The sequence below is a fragment of the Hyperolius riggenbachi genome, chromosome 5 (genome assembly GCF_040937935.1).
Source record: "Hyperolius riggenbachi isolate aHypRig1 chromosome 5, aHypRig1.pri, whole genome shotgun sequence".
Classification (NCBI taxonomy): domain Eukaryota; kingdom Metazoa; phylum Chordata; class Amphibia; order Anura; family Hyperoliidae; genus Hyperolius; species Hyperolius riggenbachi.
Genome location: NC_090650.1, coordinates 382,967,443 through 382,990,932, shown reverse-complemented (window position 1 = coordinate 382,990,932; position 23,490 = coordinate 382,967,443). Strand labels below are relative to the sequence as shown.

The 23,490-nt window shown below is 42.3% G+C and overlaps 1 protein-coding gene across 1 annotated transcript in view; it reads left to right on the top strand.

The window, feature by feature from the left end:
- Positions 1-23,490, top strand: part of INTS8 (integrator complex subunit 8) — a 70,393-nt gene that overhangs the window by 27,284 nt on the left and 19,619 nt on the right. The window contains exons 13-16 of the mRNA XM_068237681.1: positions 211-386; positions 822-955; positions 3,485-3,595; positions 5,923-6,124. Of these exons, the coding sequence (XP_068093782.1) occupies positions 211-386; positions 822-955; positions 3,485-3,595; positions 5,923-6,124 (623 nt within the window). The remainder of the gene's footprint in view (positions 1-210; positions 387-821; positions 956-3,484; positions 3,596-5,922; positions 6,125-23,490) is intronic.

Here is a 23,490-nt window from a genome sequence, read left to right as displayed (position 1 = left end):
CGTTTTTTCCGCTCGTTTTTCTTATCTTTTTCAATTCACTTCTATAAGAAATTGAGCACAGAATTGATCGGGAGTAATATAGGACATGAGGGTATTTATCAATCAGATGCATCTATCGTATGGAAAATCGTAACGTGTGTACCCAGCGTTACACTGTTTGGCACAACTGATTGCCAGAATCCCTCAGTTTCTTTTTCACTTCATTTCAAGGAACGCATGTCTCGGCATCGAGGATTTACAGCTGGTGTTTATGATTTCCTCTCATGAGCTTTTCATGAAGCTGCTAACAGATGATGAGAGAAAGATGCTTGTGGATCAGATCAGACAGAGAACCTCACACACTAACCTCTGTACCAAGCCAGTCACCTCCTTCTATGACATACCAGGTAAGCTGCAATGTTGTTCCCTGTAATCCATTCAATTCTTGTCAGATACTTTTTTTTTTTTTTTTTTTTGCTAACCCTAAAGCCCTTCCGCTGGCTTTTTTTTTTTTTTTTTTTTTTTTTTTTCAGCCTCTGGCCCGTATGCAATTCACTTTCCTCCTACGTTTTCTCCTAGGAGATCACTTTTCATCTTTCTCAGCACTTTGCAATTGAAAAAAATACTAAGTAGGTGAAAAGGTACTGTCATTATTCTGAGTATTTTCTTGCTTGTTGGTGGCTTGAAAGGCATATTATTGACAAGGTGGGAGAATATCATCTAGGAGAAAACTCAGGAGAAGAAGTGAATTGCATATGGGCTCCCGTGCCTTGTGAGGAATCCTGTGTAGTAAATTGGTGTGGAGAGTTTCACCGCTGGTAATGATGTTCTCTCTTTTTTAGCATCTGCCAGTGTTAACATTGGACAGCTGGAACATCAGCTCATCCTCACGGTGGATCCCTGGAGAATTCGGCAGATCCTGATAGAACTACATGGCATGACCTCCGACAGCCAATACTGGATGGTGAACAGCAAGGTGTGATTAATTTCCGTACTACGCCTAGATAAAGAAGAACTCTGTGAATATTTCTTGGATTGGGGAATTACCATATATGCTCATACAAAGTTGCTTTTGAGCACAAGTTGGCCCTAAATATATATATATATATATATATATATATATATATACGCACACTTTTCCAATATAAAAAACATTACCTGGGGGGTGAGCTCGCCCCAGTGCATCTATTTCTCACTTCTCAACTATAATCCACGCAACATATTCTTCTTTCTACATAAATCTTATTCCTTTGTTCGGATTTCTATCCAGTGTGAATCTACTACCCCCAGAGCTCCCTCTCCTCATCAGTGTACTAGAAGGGAGCTCCGGGGATCTAATCTCCATTACCACTCAGCCGTCCAATCAATCACCACCATCATTCATCCCAACTCATACGAAAAAAAAGAAAGAAGAAGAAAAAAAAAAAGGTCGCCACCTCCCCAGTCCTCCCCGGCGGGAAAACCCACCCAGGCCAAAGGGCCCACAACTCCATTTTCTGTGCTAGCCAGACGTCCAGGAGGGGTTATTCAGTGAGGGCATGTATGTAATAATCTGTATTTTTAAAGGCACTCCATGTCTTCCGGAACTTTTCCGACTGGCCATGGACCATAAGAAAGAGGTCCTCCATTTTCATAATTTCCTCTACCTCCCAACTTTTGACTATTTTAGGTTGAAAAATGTGAATTCTGAAGTATGTCAATAAAAGAAAAAAGTATAATCATTAATTTCCTGCATAACTATATACAGTATAGCCATCCTTACATCCTTACAACTCGTATAGCATGCCCCCCTACAAGCATTGCACCTTTGTATAGAATGCCCCCCTACAACATTGCCCTTTGCTGCTCTCTCCCATGGATCCAATTCACAAAGCATTACCACATTCAGTACAGCAGAAAACAGCTGATTTTACGGAACATTTTGTATAATGTCAATTCACGAATGCTGTTACCACTAAAATATCCAGACTAGTGAGGTAAATTACCAACTTGTGAGGTAAAAGCCTCATAAATGTCAATTCACAAAGAATAGAGCATGCGGTAAACAAGTTAGATGTTCTTTGTTTTACCTCCAGTCTGGAGCTGTCGGTAAGACAACAAACAGCCATTTGGAACGTTATAGAAGAGAAGAAAGAGAGCAGAGAAAAGGTGGAAACTAATTACCCTGTTCAGTAAAATAATAAAGTTAATATAAAAAAAAAAAAAAACAACAACCTGATTTTCACAATATTATGCAGTAATTAACCACTTCAGCCTACAGTGTTGTTCACCTTATGCATCCGAGCAACTTTCACCTCCCATTCATTTGCCAATAACTTTATAACTACTTATCACAATTAATTGATCTATATCTTGTTTTTTCCATCACTAATTAGGCTTTCTTTGGGTGATACATTTTGCTAAGAATTATTTCTTCCTAAATCCATTTTAACAGGAAGATTAAGAAAGAAATGTAAAAAAATTATTATTGCTCAGATTTTGGCCATTATAGTTTGAAATTAATACATGCTACCGTAATTAAAACACATGTATTTTATTTGTCCATTTGTCCCGGTTATTACACCGTTTAAATGATGTCCCTATCACAATTTATGGTGCCGATATTTTATTTAGAAATAAATGCATTTTTTTCAATTTGCACCCATTACTATTTACAAGCTTATCATTTTAAAAAAATATAATATACTCTCTTGACATGCATATTTAAAAAGTTCAGACCCTTAGGTAACTATTTATGTTGTTTGTTTGTTTTTTAATTGTAGTTTTTTTATTTTTTGTTAATTAAAAAATGTATTTGGGTAATTTTTGGTGTTGGAGATAAACCGCTAATTTTAAATGTAATATAATGTAATTACGGTATTTAATTAAAAATGTATGTGGGTGTAGTTTACTATTTGGCCACAAAATGGCCACAGTCAAAGTCCTGGAAGCGAACAATCTCACTTCCAGGAACTAGAAAGAGGACAGGAAACTTCTTTTTGTTTTTTGCAGAAAGACCGCGGCCTCTGATAAGAGACCATCGTTTTTTCTGCGGGGGACTTAGATCGATGAATGGAAAGTATGTTTCAATTCATGGATCGAGGGGCTAACGGCAGGCGGCGGGAGCGTGCGCGATCGCGCGCCTCGGGCAGCAGGAGCAGCACAGTCTATCTGGATGGATATATCCGTCCAGATAGACTTAAGTGGTTACGTTTTTTGGTACATTACCAAACTATTACCACGTGTGAAATTTTTAGTGAATTAAATTACCGCATAAGGTAAATTACCCGAACATGTAATTTTTATTGAACAGGTCTTAGTGCATTGAAGCCGATGAATCGTTCAGCAAATTGTATCAATACAATTGTATATTGTATTGCTCCACCTCGTAATCACATAAGCTACTGTTGTGGAATACTTGAAGGTATTGAGGTGATCGTCTTCTTTAACTAAGCAGTAGTACTTTGTGGCTTTCTGTTCCATTCATAGTTTTGCGAATAATAAGTGTGGTTTTCTACTCCTTCAGTGGGAAGTGCCAACCGTATACAGTGGAATAATCTTAGGAATTAAAGACAACCTGACGAGGGATCTGGTATACATACTGCTGGCCAAAGGATTACACTGCAGTGCAATTAAGGTAATGCCTTTTTTTATAATTTATTTTTGGCTGAGTTTTACTTAGCTATTTGCTGTTGTACTAAAGCATTTTTTTTAATCTGGAACAAAATCTCAGATCTCAAATCGCACTGTGTACGCATAAAAGTTTCTTGGCGGGGGCCGCCACCACTGTCGAGTATCCAGCATGTGCACACCAGCCCCCGACCAAACCCCTTTCCTCTGCCAGCAATCAGGCTTATGGCCAAGAATATTGTTCTACCCGCTTACTCAGTTCCTCTCTGTTGGCCCTCCTCCCATACATAGCAACAGAACACATCGCTAGCCAAGAAGCCCCAATCCCTGTCAAGTGGCAGTCCTTGTATGCATGTATGAGGCTCTAAGCCAATAGTGACCACCTCTGCTAAGAAACTAGTGTATGTACAGCGGTCCCCGATTGCCGCCACCCCCCCTACACATGCATGCACGCGCGCTGACAGATTGTTTCAGCCGAGCACCAGTTGTAGGCATTGTCCTCCCCCCCCCTTTCCGCTGAGTAACGTCATTACACTGGTTTCTTCCAAGATTCTTGGGCCGAGGTGGTTTTTATCGTCTGCCATGTCCAAGTTCAAACCAGCGTGTGTATGTAGCTTGTGTATGTGCACCTTTAAAGGCAACAGAGTATCAGGAAACATTTTTTGTTAAAATGAACCTGCCGAATCTTCATCTTCCTGGCAGTGTCACATACTGCAATGCATGCTGGGAGATGTAGTCTGTGGATGTGACAACATCCCTGTACTCTCATCTACATACTACATCTCCAGGCATGTATTGCAGTACATATGCTAGGAAGGTGAGAATTCGGCAGCTGCGGTCTCTCCGTGGAGAAGATGGCGGATCCCATAGGGACAGTGAGCAGCGCCGGTAGGTAAGTAGTGAGGCTCATCGTAACCCCACCTCCCCAACAGCACACTCAATTACAAACCTTCCTTATAGGGAGGTTCATTTAAACACATGTGTCCAACTCCAGGCCTGGAGGGTCAGATCCATGCCAGTGTTTAGGATGGACTGGGAAAGAGAGGAATGTGTTCTACCTGATGGACCACACCTTTCCTGATTCAGACCCATCAATTCATTTGAGCTGTATCAAAAATGTGTGAGGATCTCGGCCCTCGTAGGACCGGTTTGACATACCTGATTTAAAGGAAACCTGAGATAATAAAGATTATTTTTTTTTATACATACCTGGGGCTTCCTCCAGCCCCCTCCGTGCAGATCGCTCCCACACCGTCTTCCTCCACCTTCTCATTCACCTGCTGGAAGAACCGCTAACTTGGCCAGTCAGGACGTACTGCACATGCGTGCGGCCGCCCTCCCGTGGCCAGGAGTGCTCTGCGCAATACTACTGCGCAGGCACAGAACACTCCCACCCGCGGGAGTGAGATGAGGATGCACGCGGGCAAATTGCTCCTGCGCCGGCTGGCCCCAACTGGTCATTCTAATGAGGCTGCTACTGGGCGGACAAGGAAGAGGAGGAAGACCACGTGAGAGCGATTGGTACGTAGGGGGCTGGAGGAAGCCCCAGGTATGTATAAAACTTTTTTACTTTGGTTTATCTCTAGTATGCTTTAAGACTGGTGCTCAATGGCTTTAAAGTGGACCTGAACTCTTGCACAGGACAGAAGGAAAGCAAAGAGAAATCAACATGTATTTAGAGAGTTTAGCCTGTCTAATTCCCCCTCATCTGTGACTAATCACAAGTTGTAATTTGATTTCAACTGTGTCAGCTGGCTGCCTCGGCAGAGCAGCTAATTGGTGAACACAGGATGTTAACAATATGTCTGCTTCCATGAAAGCAGGAAGTAGACACACTGCAGATTTATTGCAGGATTTGTATCAGCTGTAACAAATGTTTTTTTCTTTAAAGGTTATTATGCTGTTGCTTATCTCTTAGAGCAGAGAGGAAGTTTTAAGTTCAGGTCCTCTTTAAAGCTGCACATACACTTAAACTGCGCACACACGCTGGTTTGAGCTCCGATCTCTCAGCATTCTATCTTGTTTATAATTCATCCTATATAATAAAACCCCTGTGTCTCTGCGTCCTCCTGTGTCCCTTGTGTCCGTGCTTCCAGACCTAACAGTTTGCTGTCTGTAAACCTCATTGCATTGTGGGAAATAACAGCTTTTTCCAACTGCCAAGCAAGCAGCTCCCTGTGTGCATATACTTCAGACAGTGGAGGGGACAGAAGAGTGAGATGCGTCTGTGCGCACGTTGTGGGGGGAAGGGAGTGTAGCCACCGTGGCCTAGCGCCTGGTTTTTAACGGGCGGACCTTTTTACTAGTTATTACATAATTGTTGTTTTTTTACAGGGCTTTCCTCATGCGAAGCAGCTGCTCACTGCCTGCTTGGAACTGGTGACAGAATTCTCTCCCAAGCTGCGGCAGGTCATGCTCAATGAGATGCTGCTGCTGGACATTTACACTCATGAGGCTAGGACTGGAGACTCTGGAGATCGAGCGCCGCCGGAACTGGTCAGCAGAGTACGGGGCTACCTGGAAATGAGGGTTCCTGGTGAGTGACCTGCAGCCAGCGTCTCTCTCCGACTGACTCCAACTCTCCCTGTCCTTTTTGAGGGACAACTCGTTATCATTGCTTATTCCGTGTCTGTAGCAAGCAAAGAAACGTCATCCCTGATGCTATATCCCGTGTGCCTCAGGCTTCCATCTCACCGCTGTGTCTGAAGGTGGTGGCTGCTATGCATTTCTAGTCAGAGGTTTCATCTTTTCCAGAGATTTTTTATTTATTTATTTTGTTCTCTTTCGTGTATTTTTATCTTAAAGCGGATCCGAGATGAAAAACGAATTATAACAAGTAACTTGTCTATATATCTTATCTAAAGTTTAGATAGTTTATACAGCATATCTAGCTGCAAACAGCTTCAACAGTATATGATTATTTCTTCCTGTGATACAATGACCGCAGCCATTTTCTATTTGTAAACATTACACACAGGCAAGCTGCTCTGCATCTTCAGCCCTCAGCCTGTGAAAACTTCACTCCCCCCTCCTCCACCCCTCTGCCTCTGAAATCTCTAGCTAGTAACACCTCCCCCTCCTACTGCCCAGACTGAGCTCCCATGAGCCCTTGCTACTGTCTTAAAATGCCAAGGCACTCTGAAAAGCTCTGGGCGAGGCTTGTTTAATCTATAGGGAATTAGAGTATTAAAACAAAAAAAAAGTATGACTTGAGGAATGCCCTATCCTATACGATAAAATCCCTGTGTCGCTGCGTCCAGCTGTCCCTGTGTCCCTTTTTTTTGCTACTGCGCATGTGCGCAGTAACGGACAGCTGGACGGGACCAGGGAGCAAGGCGGGCGGGCAAGCGAGGTGGGCAAGGCGGGCCAGTGCGCGTGTGTCGCGGTTGCGCACTGGCAGCGGCAGAAAAAAGACCTAGAGCCCATTTTTAAACGGGCTTGGGTCTACTAGTCCTATATAATAATTACCCTGTGTCGCTGCGTCCAGCAGTTATGCAGCGTCCGTGTCCTTGTTATTTTGTTACTGTGCATGTGCGCAGTAACGAACAGCTGGACAGGAGCGAGGTGGGTGGACGGGCGGTTGCGTTCGCATGCGCAGCGACTGGTGGCGACAGCGGCGGTAAAAAAAACGACCTAGAGCCCGTTTTTAAACGAGCTTGGGTCTACTAGTAAACTATATGAAAGGAACACAATTATGCAATGAGTAAAAGTTTATCTCGGATCCACTTTAACAAAATTGGTTTTGGCGTTAGGTTCTCAGGGGAGGCTTCCACAGTGTCGGACCTACTTCTAGTGGCTGCCAGATTACCTGCAGGAGGTTCTGTTGCCTCTAAACTTGCTGCATGTGCAAAGCAGCTTTTTCTCATCATTCTCTTCCCCTCTTATTATATATTTGCCCCTCCCTCTCTATCTTTCTTGTACAAGGAGACAGAAAGGGACACCGAGAGCCCAATATGGTATAGTATGTTGTGGACCACAGGTTATGGAAGTAGCAACATAAAGTAGTTATACTCCCAAGTGTGGGTTACCATTACTTGACATCTTAAGCAGCGCTGTACAAAGAATAGTTTTGTCACTAACTGTCTCTCCGAGGAGCTCACAGTCTAATCCGTACCATAGTTGTATGTTGTGTAGTGTATTTAGTGTAATCTAGGGCCAATTTAGGGGGAAGCCAATTAACTTATCTGTATGTTTTTGGGATGTGGGAGGAAACCGGAGTGCCCGGAGGAAACGCATGCAGCCACGGGGAGAACATACAAACTCCTTGCAGATGTTAACCTGGCTGGGATTTGAACTGGGGACCCAGCGCTGCAAAGCGAGAGCGCTAATCACTACGCCACCGTGCTGCCCGATACAGACAACCACTATAAAGGCAGGTGGTGAGATTATGACCTGACCCCCATTCAGGTTAAGAAGTCGTTCTCTGTAGAAAGGAAAAGGGTGGACTAGGCAATCTGACGAAAATACTGACGCCTCTGTTCAGTATTTTCATCAGACTCTCTATCCTCCTATTGTCCTTTCCTCATTTTTACTTCTGGCTCTTTTTTGGGCCCATGTATTGGCATTTCATAGTGAAGAAGTAGCTTTTAATCATCACCTTTAAAAAATGTTTACAAAGTTTTTTTGTTTTTTTTGTGTTTTGATTTGTAGTTGTTAACTCCTCTCTACGTAGTCACTGTCCAGATTTACACTTTTTTTTTTTCCAGCATTTCTTGACGCTCCAAATACCGTTATCGTAGAAATTTGCAGATTGCTCCTTAAACCACTATTCCATTTCAAGAATGGCATTTCTCACTTCTGTGAACAAGAAAAAGTAACTTGGTGCGAGATCGGAATCTTATGCCTAGTACACACCATACAATTTTATGTTAGATTTTCTGTTAGATTTACCTGCCAGATAGATAAAGTCCAACATGTTGGAAATGATCTATCTAACCATCCATCTGCCTAGCAATTAGGCCTTGTTCTACTCAGCAGATAACCAGAAGACAATGCACCAGAGATAATGGCCAGTCTCTACAGAAAATAATCTAATTACGGGTAAATCTAACAGAAAATTGTATGGTGTATTCCCAGCATTATGCTGGGAATACACGGGTCGATTTTGCTGCTCGATTCCGCACCCAATCGTTTTCTGCGGGCGATTCTCTTATCTTCCGCTCGTTTTTCTTATCTTTTTCCATTGTCCTCGATGCAGAATCGGGCGCGGAAACGATGGGGCGGGAGATTGGACGTGTCAGAAATTATCTATTGAGCCATCTAAATGGCTCAGAATTGACCCTTGTATTCCCAGCATAACAGAAATGTGTGTGGTGTGTACCTAGCATAAAGGCGGATGCTTCAAGAACTCCAAGCCACATGCCCTTGCTTTGTGAACTGCTACTTGAGAAGAGTGAGCTGGTGCATTGTCATCAAGCCTCAGTCTTTATCATCTCATGCTTTATTTTACAGATTGTAAAGACACACTGGAGGGCGCTGCTCAAAGAGGGCTGTTGGGTTATTAGCAATGGCAGTAACCCTATACTATGTAAGCTGCCTCCTGCTGCAACCACCTAGGGTGGGATACTCCCCTTTCCCCACCTAAAAAAGAGCAAGTATAAATGTAGTCAGGGGTGCGCTGGACATGAGTAATACACAGTTGCTGTTCTTAATTACAAGTTTTTTATTGTGAATATTATCACCAAGTACCAAAAAACTCAGTCATATACACTCTCATGCATTCATCCTTTCGTACAGAGAGCGAGCTGGTTCTCTTTTAAAAATAAAAATAAAAACCTCAACAGTTGTGGGTTTTAAAAAAATGCCACAGCTGTCGCATAAATGACAAAATGTTAAAATATAAAAGATATGTCGTAGTGTATACTCTAAAAAGTAAACTAATTGCCTAAATACTCTGTATATTCCTAGGGATACCGTATAGTACCCGGACAAAGGTAGATCCTGAACCGGGAATTGTATGTCCCAAATAGTGCAGATTTTAACTGTGTAATAGCAGTCACTGGCCCTTATACGTAAGATGCCTTAATGATTCTCACCACTCCTGCGATAGTTCCTACGACATATCCCAGAGTTTCCCAGATGAGATAGTCCTGATAGTCTCCGGGGAGCTTCTTCAATGATGCGGGGAACCGCTTCAATCACTCGGCAGGTAAAACCGCTGAAGCGGTAAACTGCTAGCAGCCAGAGGGACGCCGGATCGGCTCAGACCTGCAACTTCCGGTTCTCCGGATTACCAACTTCAGGGGAGAGACGTCACTTCCTAGTGCGTCTCAACCCAAGCTGTGGCCACTTCCTTGCGTTCCAGTCCTCTGTGGTTCCGTAGTTTCTATGTATATCCAGTATAACAATGTGGATGGAAGGAACGTGGGCCAATCTGTAATATAGCGGGGCGCCCCTATATCAAAACAGTTTCACAGCTATACGATTAACATGTTTCAACGGCTCGGCCGTCTTCCTCAGAATCTATAAGTTGGTGTAGAAGTCGCCATTTTATATATGTAGGGATGGTCTAAACTCGTCCGCTCCGCCCTTCAATCTGTTAAAGTGGTAGCTGCTTGCACAATTCCATGATGTATTCCTCACATAATGCTGCAATCATTCAACTTTTAGAATTCTTCTTTTATCAAACTGCCTATCTAGCTCCATGAAATTCACCCATACACATATATAATTGCAAGTTAAAAATAGAGAAACCAGCAGCTCAATAGAGAACCAGATTGCTCTCATAAAATATTGATAGAATGAGGGTCATGGATCCTAACTTACGTGTATGTGTACATATGTATATTACATCATGAAACCGAAAAGTTCCATTTCATCATTTAACCCTTTGGGCATTAAAGTATCTAAATTGAAAATCCACCTACTCTCCTGCCTGGACATTTTGGCTAGATAATCTCCTCCCCTTATGTCCCTCTGTACCACCATCAACCCAAAATATACTATATCCCATGTACGACATTCATGAACATCCCTAAAGTGTTTGGACAGAGGATGCCCCTCCCAACCCTTCCCGATGTTATTTAGATGTTCTCCTAACCTACTTGCCAGTGTTCTCTTGGTGCGTCCAATATATTTCTTACCACATGGGCATATTAAACAATAGATTACACCCTTAGTGTCACATGTGATCAGATCTTTAATCTTATATGTTACGTCCCCCTCTCTTACTTGTGTAATCTTTTTATAAGTTTTAGTTTTCTTACAATTAATACACCTCCCACATTTCACGAAACCTCCCTCACCCGTCAACCTGGGGCCACTTACATAGTCCCCAGCTGCCATTGCTAATTTGAGGCCTATATTTCCAGACCTTCTATATGTAATTGAGGGATGAGTAGGCAAGATCTCGTTCAGGAATTTGTCCTGTCTGAGGGTCGTCCAATGTTTGGAGATAATGTTATGTATCACTCCACTACGTGGGCCGTATCTCAAATTAAGTCTTAGCGAGAAGTCTTTCTGGACCCCACCATATTTCTTAATAAGTAAATCCCTTCTGTCCATAACGTCCACCTCTTTTCTAGCTCCCTCAATAATATCTTCTGTGTACCCCTTCTCACTAAATTTCTTTGAAAGTGTTTCCACCTCCCTCTGATATTCACCTTCTTCTGTGCAATTCCTTTTGAGGCGAATGAATTGTCCCTTAGGGATGGTGTTCAGCCATGGGGGGAAATGGCAGCTTGTGGTTAGGATATAACTATTTACATCCGTAGGCTTAGTATACGTACGGGTTTTAATTTCATTATTCTCCACATATATGTTAATATCCAAAAAATTAATTTCCCTATTACTGATCTCGGATGTGAATTTTAAATTTACAGTATTACAATTTAGATCTTTTACAAATTTTCTAAGAGATTCCTCAGATCCTTTCCAGACGAGCAGGACGTCGTCAATAAACCTTTTCCATAGGACCAGGTCCGCGCCGGGCCCCCCACGCCCGTATACATGGGTATCTTCCCAATGGGCCATGAAGAGGTTAGCATACCCCGGCGCGAACCTGGTCCCCATCGCCGTCCCACTCGTCTGGAGGTAGAAGTCCTCCCCATACCTGAAATGGTTATGTGTTAATATAAAGTGTATCCCTCTCAAGATGAAGAGTTTCTGTTCCTCCCTCATGGTGGAGTCTAGACTCAAGAATTGGCTCACCGCCCTTAAGCCATCATCATGTTGAATTATGGTATATAGCGAGGCTACATCAAGGGTAGCTAAAAGCCAACCATCTTCCCATACCAACCCTTCCAAAATGTTCAGGGCGTGCTTGGTATCCTCCAGGAAGGCCGGAGTAGATCTTACATATCTCTGGAGGAAGGTGTCAACATACCTGGAAAGATTGGATGTGACCGACCCCACCCCAGAGACAATCGGCCTGCCTGGAGGATCAGCCTGGTTCTTATGTAGCTTCGGGAGATGGTAAAATATTGCAGTCCTGGGGTGGGTTATGCTCACAAAATCGAACTCCTTTTTATTTAGGATTCCTTCCCTATATGCATCTTTTAATAACTGGTCTAATTCCTTACCAAAGTTATTTCCGGGGTCACCCTTCAAACGTCTATATGTATTGGTGTCACTCAGCAGACGGAGAGCTTCTATATTATAGTCCCTTTCCCTTTGGACAACTATCCCACCCCCTTTATCTGCTGGACGTATTATGATGTTTTTATTTTGTTGAAGATCATTGATAGCTTTAAATTCCTCCCGGGACAGATTGTTCAGGGATATGGGCAGTGGCTTAATCTTTCTAAGGTCTCTCACAACATTGTGTTCAAAGACATGCATCTCCTTACTGATCTCATGTGTGGGGTTGAACTTAGAGGGATTTTTTAAGTTGGTATGTATGAAGACTGAGTCGGTCTGTTTTGGGGCTAGTACATTTTTATGGAAATATTTCTTTAAACATAATTTCCTCATATATTTTTTAATATCAATATAGGTTTCAAATTTATTCAATTTGGAGGTAGGGGCGAATTTTAATCCTTTCTCCAATACCCTTTTCTCGATCTCACTCAGTTCTACCCCACTTAAATTGTAGATACCCCTCTCTTTGTTCGTTTTCACACTGATATCTGCATTCATTGTCTTCCCATGACTACCCCTCCCCCCTCTAGTCCCCCTCTTCCTCTTCCTACCTCTTTTTCTGGTCTGTGACCCTGTGTTAAAAATTCTGGTCTGTGACCCTGTGTTAAAAATTAGTGGTTAATGGTGCCACTACTTCTTTTATTTGAGTTATACTTAGGTCCATTTTTATTGGAGGTCCCTTGATTCCCGAGGCCTCTTGTTAAAGAGTTCTTCCTAGGGGCCTTTTTATCAAAGATTAAGTTTGGGGCTTTTTTATGTCCCTTAGGGGCCTGTTTGGGCATGGGTCTGAGGTCACCTTGGGATTCTCCTGGTGCATCTACCAGGGTGGAGAATCTATTGTGGATTGGAATATTATAATCTCCACCATTTGTAACTTTACCTCTAGTGGACATCTTGTGTGTGTTTATGTTTTTCTTAAACTCCTTCCTTCTCACAACCCTGTCCAACTGGTTGTCCTCGTAATCTTTACTGTTTCTATTAATGAGTCTACTCCAATCTTCTTTAACTTGTTGTGCATAATCCACCCGGGGTGTGCCCAGGGAATCTGGGGTGCTAAGGATACTACCATTATCCACAGTATCTTCTTGTGGCAACTCATCTACTATCAGATTGTTGCCATGTTCCCCCCCGCCTTCTGCACCCCGAAGATTCCCCCAATCCATTGTGACTTCTTCCTGATTTGAGTTCATTGTTCCATCACTTTCCCCTACCCCATCTATGTCACATACTCCAGTTGCGTCCACTGTTTCAAATGAGTGGTCGTGTATACTCCATTCACATTCCATTTCATTCACAGCCTCAGGGACTCCATGTGGAACCAGTGTGTGGATGGGGATAGAGTCCCTTATAAATTTCTTTTTCTTTTTAGTTATAATTTCTCTCTCGAGATTCTCTAACCTGCTGAAAATGTTTTTTTCCAAATTTTGATATTCAGGAACCTCATTAAATGATTGCATATCTTCTTTCATATTTCTAATCTCCTTGTTTAACCACTTAACGACCGCCCCCAGCCGATGGGCGGCGGCAAAGACCGGGCCCAAACGACCGCAATACGCCCATCGGCGGGGGCGGCTGCGGGAGTGGCTGTGCGGCGATCGCGTCATTCGTGACGCGATCAGCCGCCGGGGACTGGCTCCGCCCACCGTTCGTTGTAACCCGCAGGCCGTTCGGAAGCGCCGGCGGGTTACTAGCACCCGGATCGCCGCATGTAATAAGTATAATAGGCTTTGTAATGTATACAAAGCCTATTATACTGGCTGCCTCCTGCCCTGGTGGTCCCAGTGTCCGAGGGACCACCAGGGCAGGCTGTAGCCACCCTAGTCTGCACCCAAGCACACTGATTTCCCCCTCCCCTGCCTCCTGATCGCCCACAGCACCCCTCAGACCCCCCCCTGCCCACCCCCCAGACCACTGTTTGCACCCAGTCACCCCCCTAATCACCCATCAATCACTCCCTGTCACTATCTGTCAACGCTATTTTATTTTTAAGTCCCTAATCTGCCCCCTACTCCCTCCTGATCACCCCCCCACCCCTCAGATTCTCCCCAGACCCCCCCCCCCCCCGTGTACTGTATGCATCTATCCCCCCTGATCACCTGTCAATCACCCGTCAATCACCCGTCAATCACCCCCTGTCACTGCCACCCATCAATCAGCCCCTAACCTGCCCCTTGCGGGCAATCTGATCACCCACCCACACCAATAGATCGCCCGCAGATCCGACATCAGATCACCTCCCAAATCCATTGTTTACATCTCTTATCTCCTCTAAACACCCACTAATTACCCATCAATCACCCCCTATCACCACCTGTCACTGTTACCCATCAGATTAGACCCTAATCTGCCCCTTGCGGGCACCCAATCACCCGCCCACACCTCAGAACGCCCTCAGACCCCAGCCCTGATCACCTCGCCAGTGCATTGCTTGCATCTATTTCCCCCCTCTAATCACACCTTGAGACACCCATCAATCACCTCCTGTCACCCCCTAGCACACCTACCCATCAGATCAGGCCCTAATTTGCCCCGTGTGGGCTCCTGATCACTCGGCCAAACCCTCAGATCCCCCTCAGACCCCCTTCCGATCACGTCCCCAGTGCATTGATTGCATCTATTTTCCCCTCTAACCGCCCCCTGAGACACCCATCAATCACCTCCTGTCACCCCCCTAGCACTCCTATCCATCAGATCAGGCCCAATACATCCTGTCATCTAAGAGGCCACCCTGCTTATGACCGCTTCCACAAAATTTGCCCCCTCATAGACCACCTGTCATCAAAATTTGCAGATGCTTATACCCCTGAACAGTCATTTTGAGAAATTTGGTTTCCAGACTACTCACAGTTTTGGGCCCGTAAAATGCCAGGGCAGTATAGGAACCCCACAAGTGACCCCATTTTAGAAAGAAGACACCCCAAGGTATTCTGTTAGGTGTATGATGAGTTCATAGAATATTTTATTTTTTGTCAAAAGTTAGAGGAAATTGGATTTTTATTGTTTTTTTCACAAAGTGTCATTTTTCACTAACTTGTGACAAAAAATAAAATCTTCTATGAACTCACCATACCCCTAACGGAATACCTTGGGGTATCTTCTTTCTAAAATGGGGTCACTTGTGGGGTTCCTATACTGCCCTGGCATTTTAGGGGCCCTAAACCGTGAGGAGTAGTCTAGAATCCAAATGCCTCAAAATGACCTGTGAATAGGACGTTAGGCCCCTTAGCGCACCTAGGTTGCAAAAAAGTGTCACACATGTGGTATCGCCGTACTCAGAAGAAGTAGTATAATGTGTTTTGCGGTGTATTTTTATACATACCCATGCTGGGTGGGAGAAATCTCTCTGTAAATGGACAATTGTGTGTAAAAAAAATCAAATAATTGTCATTTACAGAGATATTTCTCCCACCCAGCATCTGTATGTGTAAAAATACACCCCAAAACACATTATACTACTTCTCCTGAGTACGGCGGTACCACATGTGTGGCACTTTTTTGCACCCTAAGTGCGCTAAGGGGCCCAAAGTCCAATGAGTACCTTTAGGATTTCACAGGTCATTTTGCGACATTTGGTTTCAAGACTACTCCTCGCGGTTTAGGGCCCCTAAAATGCCAGGGCAGTATAGGAACCCCACAAATGACCCCATTTTAGAAAGAAGACACCCCAAGGTATTCCGTTAGGAGTATGGTGAGTTCATAGAAGATTTTATTTTTTGTCACAAGTTAGCGGAAAATGACACTTTGTGAAAAAAAAAAATTAACATCAATTTCCGCTAACTTGTGACAAAAAAAAAAAAATCTTCTATGAACTCACCATACTCCTAATGGAATACCTTGGGGTGTCTTCTTTCTAAAATGGGGTAATTTGTGGGGTTCCTATACTGTCCTGGCATTTTAGGGGCCCTAAACCGTGAGGAGTAGTCTTGAAACGAAATTTCTCAAAATGACCTGTGAAATCCTAAAGGTACTCATTGGACTTTGGGCCCCTTAGCGCAGTTAGGGTGCAAAAAAGTGCCACACATGTGGTATCGCCGTACTCAGGAGAAGTAGTATAATGTGTTTTGGGGTGTATTTTTCCACATACCCATGCTGAGTGGGAGAAATATCTCTATAAATAGACAATTGTGTGTAAAAAAAAAATAAAAAAATTGTCATTTACGGAGATATTTCTCCCACCCAGCATGGGTATGTGTAAAAATACACCCCAAAACACATTATACTACTTTTCCTGAGTACGGCAATACCACATGTGTGGCACTTTTTTGCAGCCTAACTGCGCTAAGGGGCCCAAAGTCCAATGAGCATCTTTAGGCTTTACAGGGGTGCTTACAATTAGGCACCCCCCAAAATGCCAGGACAGTGAACACACCCCACAAATGACCCCATTTTGGAAAGTAGACACTTCAAGGTATTCAGAGAGGAGCATAGTGAGTCCGTGGCAGATTTCATTTTTTTTTTGTCGCAAGTTAGAAGAAATGGAAACTTTTTTTTTTTTTTTTTTGTTGTCACAAAGTGTCATTTTCTGCTAACTTGTGACAAAAAATAAAATCTTCTATGAACTCACCATGCCTCTCACTGAATACTTTGGGATGTCTTCTTTCCAAAATGGGGTCATTTGGGGGGTATTTGTACTATCCTGGAATTTTAGCCCCTCATGAAACCTGACAGGTGCGCAGAAAAGTCAGAGATGCTTGAAAATGGGAAAATTCACTTTTGGCACCATAGTTTGTAAACGCTATAACTTTTACCCAATCCAATAAATATACACTGAATGGGTTTTTTTTTATCAAAGACATGTAGCAGAATAACTTTCGCGCTCAAATGTATAGGAAATTTTACTTTATTTGAAAAATGTCAGCACAGAAAGTTAAAAAAGTCATTTTTTTGACAAAATTCATGTCTTTTTTGATGAATATAATAAAAAGTAAAACTCGCAGCAGCAATCAAATAGCATCAAAAGAAAGCTGTATTAGTGACAAGAAAAGGAGGTAAAATTCATTTAGGTGGTAGGTTGTATGACCGAGCATTAAACCGTGAAAGCTGCAGTGGTCTGAATGGAGAAAAAGGCTCTGGTCCTTAAGGGGCGAAAAGACTGTGGTCCTGAAGTGGTTAAACCAAAACACTGGCTCTTTCTGGTGTCCCTGATGAATGAGACAACTTGCATGGAAAATCCATGAAACCTCCTGTCCCATTCCTCCTGCACTGAAGGTGTTGAAAGATCTGCTGCTAATTGTTTATATATTGTCAAACCAACAGGTGACACTTCCCATAATAGATACTGGTCTAGGGTTGCCACTTCCCATTGGTTTTTTGTCTCTTTAATCAGCAGTTTTTCAAGAAGTCTGAAATCATATACCACATCTTCCCAGTATATACCTTTCCTCTCATTGTATTCATGTCGATTAAAGAAAGCATCAATTCTGCTAGTCTGTTGATCTCTAAATTTCCAGATGTTGTGGTTCTGGTCAGCTGCTGCCATACTCCAAAGGGGAGATATAAATGAATCACTGAAAAGACACACTGGAGGGCGCTGCTCAAAGAGGGCTGTTGGGTTATTAGCAATGGCAGTAACCCTATACTATGTAAGCTGCCTCCTGCTGCAACCACCTAGGGTGGGATACTCCCCTTTCCCCACCTAAAAAAGAGCAAGTATAAATGTAGTCAGGGGTGCACTGGACATGAGTAATACACAGTTGCTGTTCTTAATTACAAGTTTTTTATTGTGAATATTATCACCAAGTACCAAAAAACTCAAAAAATTATCTACAATCTCCGCGCAAAGAGCTAAAAAGTCCCGAGAGCTGCCCAGAAGTTAAAAGTCCTTCAGATTGACTTCATAATAATATTTGTCCAAAACTTCAGCGCTACAAGGTCTCTAATTCAGGAATCCGCCACCAACACCCCTCACAGTGCAGGCTTACCAGCTTCCTGTAAGACCCAGATTATAAGGTCTAAGCGTATATGTGGTCAGCAACCCCACCGATCTGTGATTTCCACGTTCTGCGATCCCAAAATATTCCTCCTCTGAAGATGTTCTCCGCATATGAGGGTATAATATCAAAGAGTAGAAAAATCTAAGTGCTCTCCGTTTTCATTTAAGACAAGCACTTTATTTCATAAAATTGTAAACAGATACTCACATAAGGGCCCTTATTACAGGGACCCTCAGTAGACAAAGCTTTTAAAACAAATAGTTTTGCAGGGTGCCAGTCTCCCCTCTGCCATCCGTTCCGCCCGACCTAGGTTTCGCTCACGCGTCCTCAGGGGCTTCTTAACGGATTGGCAACCCGGGTGGGTGTTAAATACCCTCTCACCTACATCTTAAACGCCGCCAGCGCATCAAGCCGCGCGTTCGCATCAGCGTGACGTAGCTTCCGCTACGTCACTTCCGAAATTCCGCCGCGTGGAACGCACGGAAGGTAAAGTATATCGCTATTCCCCCTCAGTCATTCGGGGATAAGCTTGAAACGCAAGGAAGGTGTACATTGAATCTCCTTCCCCATCTAAAGCAAGACCATTTCAGGCCCGCTCCAGAAGGCTCCTTATATTAGGATGTGCAGAGGTTAAAGTGGCACCCCGTTTCAACAAGTTTTCACAGTATAACATATTCACATTAATCTATGCAGTTACCACTTACAGTAATAAAAATACACTGAAGATGATACACATATAAACAAAAATAAAATGAAATAAAATCAATGATATAAAATAAAATAAAATAAAATGAAAACACTAAAAACAATAAAACACCTCAGATTTAGGCAAATTGAGGGAAACTCCACCTCATTCCAGTAAGTCGAAATCCCATATTAAACACTATATAAATACAGTCCATGATCAATTAAAGTGATTAAAATGATAACACAGACCCCTCTCTATGGTAATCAACCACTACTATTAAACTCAATAAAATAATCTACATAATTCCATTACTCATCTGTTATAAAGCAATTTAAATCTAACTCAATATTTAAACCCTTAGGGTCCATACAGTCTAACAAATAAATCCATTTGGTTTCTGCCTTAGAAATCTCTCTTATCCTATGTGTACCCCTCCAGTTACCCAAATTCCTCTCTATCCCACAGAACCTCAAACCTGAGGGATCCTGTTGATGACAGATTCTAAAGTGTTCAGATACCGAGTGTTCTTTAAAACCACTTTTTATATTGTTTATGTGTTCCCCAATTCTCTCTTTGAGGGGTCTCTTGGTTCTTCCTACATAATACTTTCCACAGGGACAGGTAAGCAGATAAACCAAATATTTTGTCTCACAAGTTATAAACTGTTTTATCTCATATTCCTCACTGGAGAAAGTTTGTTGTACTCTAGGGGTGAGAATGCACGTCCTACAAGGCAGGCACTTTCTGCATTTGTAGAAACCTACCTCCCCAAAGGAGCTCACTCCCTTATATCTAGGTTCCTCTATAGCACTTGAAGTTAGGATATCTTTCAAATTTGGAGCTTTTCTGTAGATCATTTCTGGGCGTTCCGGTAATATTCCACTCAACACTGGGTCCTCTTTCAAAAGGGCCCAGTGTTTGTTAAACATCTTTCCCAATTTCTTATATTGCTGACTAAATCCTGTTATAAATGGACATATTAGTTCTTTCTTTTCTTTAGTGTTTTCTCCCAGAATGGTCTCTCTCTCTATTATTGCTACCTCATTGCGGAGGATTTCTAATCTACTTCTATCATAACCTTTCTTTTCAAATTTTTTTCTCAATATATCAGTTTCTGCATAAAAATCAGTAATTTCACCACAATTCCTCCTAAGACGCATAAATTGCCCTTTCGGGATACCTCGCAACCAGTTGGGATGATGACAACTAGTCACGGGGATGAAACTATTCCTATCTGTAGGTTTTGTATACGTACTAGTTTTGATTATCTCGTTCGAGTTGCTTATAACTAGATCCAGAAAGTGAACTTCATCTCTATTGTATTCACAAGTAAATATCAAATTTGGGGTTGTGGCATTTAGGGTCTCAATAAAATTCTTTAAGGAAAATTCATCCCCTCTCCACATAAACATGATATCATCTATGAATCTTTTCCAAATAATCAAATTCTGATCTATATGTCTATATATGTGTTCTTCCTCCCACAGAGCCATATACAAGTTTGCCATACTGGGTGCAAATTTTGCCCCCATGGCCACTCCCACTTTTTGTAGATAGAAGTTACCCCCAAACCAGAAGTAATTATGATCTAATGCAAATCTAGTACAGTTAATTACAAACTGGATCTGTTTCTCTTCTAATTCTCCTTTTTTATGCATAAAATATTCAATTGCTTTAAGACCCGCAGAATGTGGTATCACTGTATATAAAGATGTTATATCAGCAGTCACTAGAAAAGGGGGTTCATCAAAATTTAAATCTTTGATAATATTAATAACATGTTTTGAGTCCCTCAAATAAGAGTCTGTGGTAGTTACTAATGGCTGTAAGAATTTATCTATGTATTCACCTAATCTATAGGTGACTGAACCTATCCCACTGACAATGGGTCTCCCTGGGGGGTTAGTAGTGCTCTTATGCACCTTTGGCAAATAATAAATTACTGGAGTCCTAATAGTCGAGGGTTTAAGATATTTAATCTCTTTCTCATCCAAAATCCCCTCTCTATTACCCCAGTCCATCAAAATTTCTAGTTCTTTCTTATATTTTGCCCCCGGATCTCCCCTTAATCTCTCATACGTATTCTCATCCTCAAGTAGGCGCAGCATTTCTCGATTGTAATCTTTCTTATCTAAAATCACTATCCCACCCCCCTTATCTGCTGCTTTTATTACCACTTCATTAATTTCCTTAAACTCTTTGATGCCTTTCTTTATCCACATATCATTATATGACCTTGGAATAGTCAGTTCTCTCAAGTCTTTAATCACCATCTTTTTGAATGCTTCAATTTGATGGTTACTATTCTGTGGGGGCTTAAAAATAGATTTATTCTTCAAACCACTGTGAACAAAACTTCTTTCCAAACTACTGTCCACTGTATTATCAGTGGGACCCGTTTTGGTCGCAAAAAATTTCTTTATACTTAATTTTCGTATGAACTTATGTATATCAATGAAAGTTCCGAATTTGTCCAATTTCTTAGGTGGAGCAAATTTCAAACCCTGATCTAGCAAGGATATCTGATTCGGATTTAACGTTATGGAGCTCAAATTATATATTCCTTCCCCTTCTACTCTTTCCATTTTTTTGAGGCGTTGTTGATATCTTCTTCCTCCTCTGTTTCCTCGTCTAGTTCTGGTTTTCTCTTTCTCTCTCTTGTCCCTACACGGGGATCTATAAAAGGGTGTGCATCACAAGGAGTATTTGGGCATTCTGACTCTGATTCTGTCCAGTCCTTACTCAGAACCTCGAATCTATTATGGATAGGTATCTGATTGGGGTTATGTACAACCCTCGGTCTCCACCCCCTCTGTGGTCTTTTCTTTATTTCCTTTCCTTTTCCGTACTTTTTCTCCTCATACCTCCCTCCATATGCCCCATATTTCTGTCTGGGTCTATAATCACTGGGGGGATTTAAATGTTGGTTTCTAGCCGGTATCCTATTATATGGAGATTGGGCAGGATAATATCCCATTGGTTTTTCTATATAATGATATCTAGGATTATTTCTCCATTGGGGTTGGTTCACCCATTTTTTATTTTCTTTCCTTTCCCATCTCGGTTTCTGTTCAGGTATTTTATTAATTTTAGGTCTGACCACTATTGGGGTTTGTGTTCCCCCTTCAGCCCCCTCCTCTCTCAGTTGGGTATCTTTCACTTTATCTATGGGGGTTATCTTCTTCTGCCATTTAAATACTTCTCCCGCTTTATAGTCATTGAAATCTCTAGTAAACTTCTTTTGTTTTTTGTTTTTTAAATCCTCATCCGTTTTTTTCAGATATCCTTGTAAATCTTTGGATAATTGCTTATATTCAAATAAGCATTTATAAGGTTCCAACTTAATCTTAATATTTTCTATTTCTTTATCCAGATTCTGCAATTTCACTTTTTTCCCTTTTACTAGTAGCCCCAATAACTCTTTCCCACATTTGTTAAAAAATATGTACCAGTCCTCATCTGAAACATCAGTTCTCTCACTTTCATTGGGACTGAAATCCCATCTGCATCTACGTGGGACATAGCCTGCCTCACGATATCTTTCAAGGGAGGCTATGTCCCACCAAACCGCCAGTTTCTTTTCACAGACATGACTTAGTGTTTTAAACTGGCTTTCCAAATTCTCTTCAAACACCTCACTATGAGTTTCTCCAAATGCCTCACCAATCTCAATATTACGTCTAGACATATAATCAAATACATCCAACATGGTTTCTGAGGTTAAAGTATCAATTAAAAATAGAAAATAGAAAACACTTTGCTGCAGAAATTTCTGAAAACAGTAACACAAAAAATTATCTACAATCTCCGCGCAAAGAGCTAAAAAGTCCCGAGAGCTGCCCAGAAGTTAAAAGTCCTTCAGATTGACTTCATAATAATATTTGTCCAAAACTTCAGCGCTACAAGGTCTCTAATTCAGGAATCCGCCACCAACACCCCTCACAGTGCAGGCTTACCAGCTTCCTGTAAGACCCAGATTATAAGGTCTAAGCGTATATGTGGTCAGCAACCCCACCGATCTGTGATTTCCACGTTCTGCGATCCCAAAATATTCCTCCTCTGAAGATGTTCTCCGCATATGAGGGTATAATATCAAAGAGTAGAAAAATCTAAGTGCTCTCCGTTTTCATTTAAGACAAGCACTTTATTTCATAAAATTGTAAACAGATACTCACATAAGGGCCCTTATTACAGGGACCCTCAGTAGACAAAGCTTTTAAAACAAATAGTTTTGCAGGGTGCCAGTCTCCCCTCTGCCATCCGTTCCGCCCGACCTAGGTTTCGCTCACGCGTCCTCAGGGGCTTCTTAACGGATTGGCAACCCGGGTGGGTGTTAAATACCCTCTCACCTACATCTTAAACGCCGCCAGCGCATCAAGCCGCGCGTTCGCATCAGCGTGACGTAGCTTCCGCTACGTCACTTCCGAAATTCCGCCGCGTGGAACGCACGGAAGGTAAAGTATATCGCTATTCCCCCTCAGTCATTCGGGGATAAGCTTGAAACGCAAGGAAGGTGTACATTGAATCTCCTTCCCCATCTAAAGCAAGACCATTTCAGGCCCGCTCCAGAAGGCTCCTTATATTAGGATGTGCAGAGGTTAAAGTGGCACCCCGTTTCAACAAGTTTTCACAGTATAACATATTCACATTAATCTATGCAGTTACCACTTACAGTAATGCTGACCACATATACGCTTAGACCTT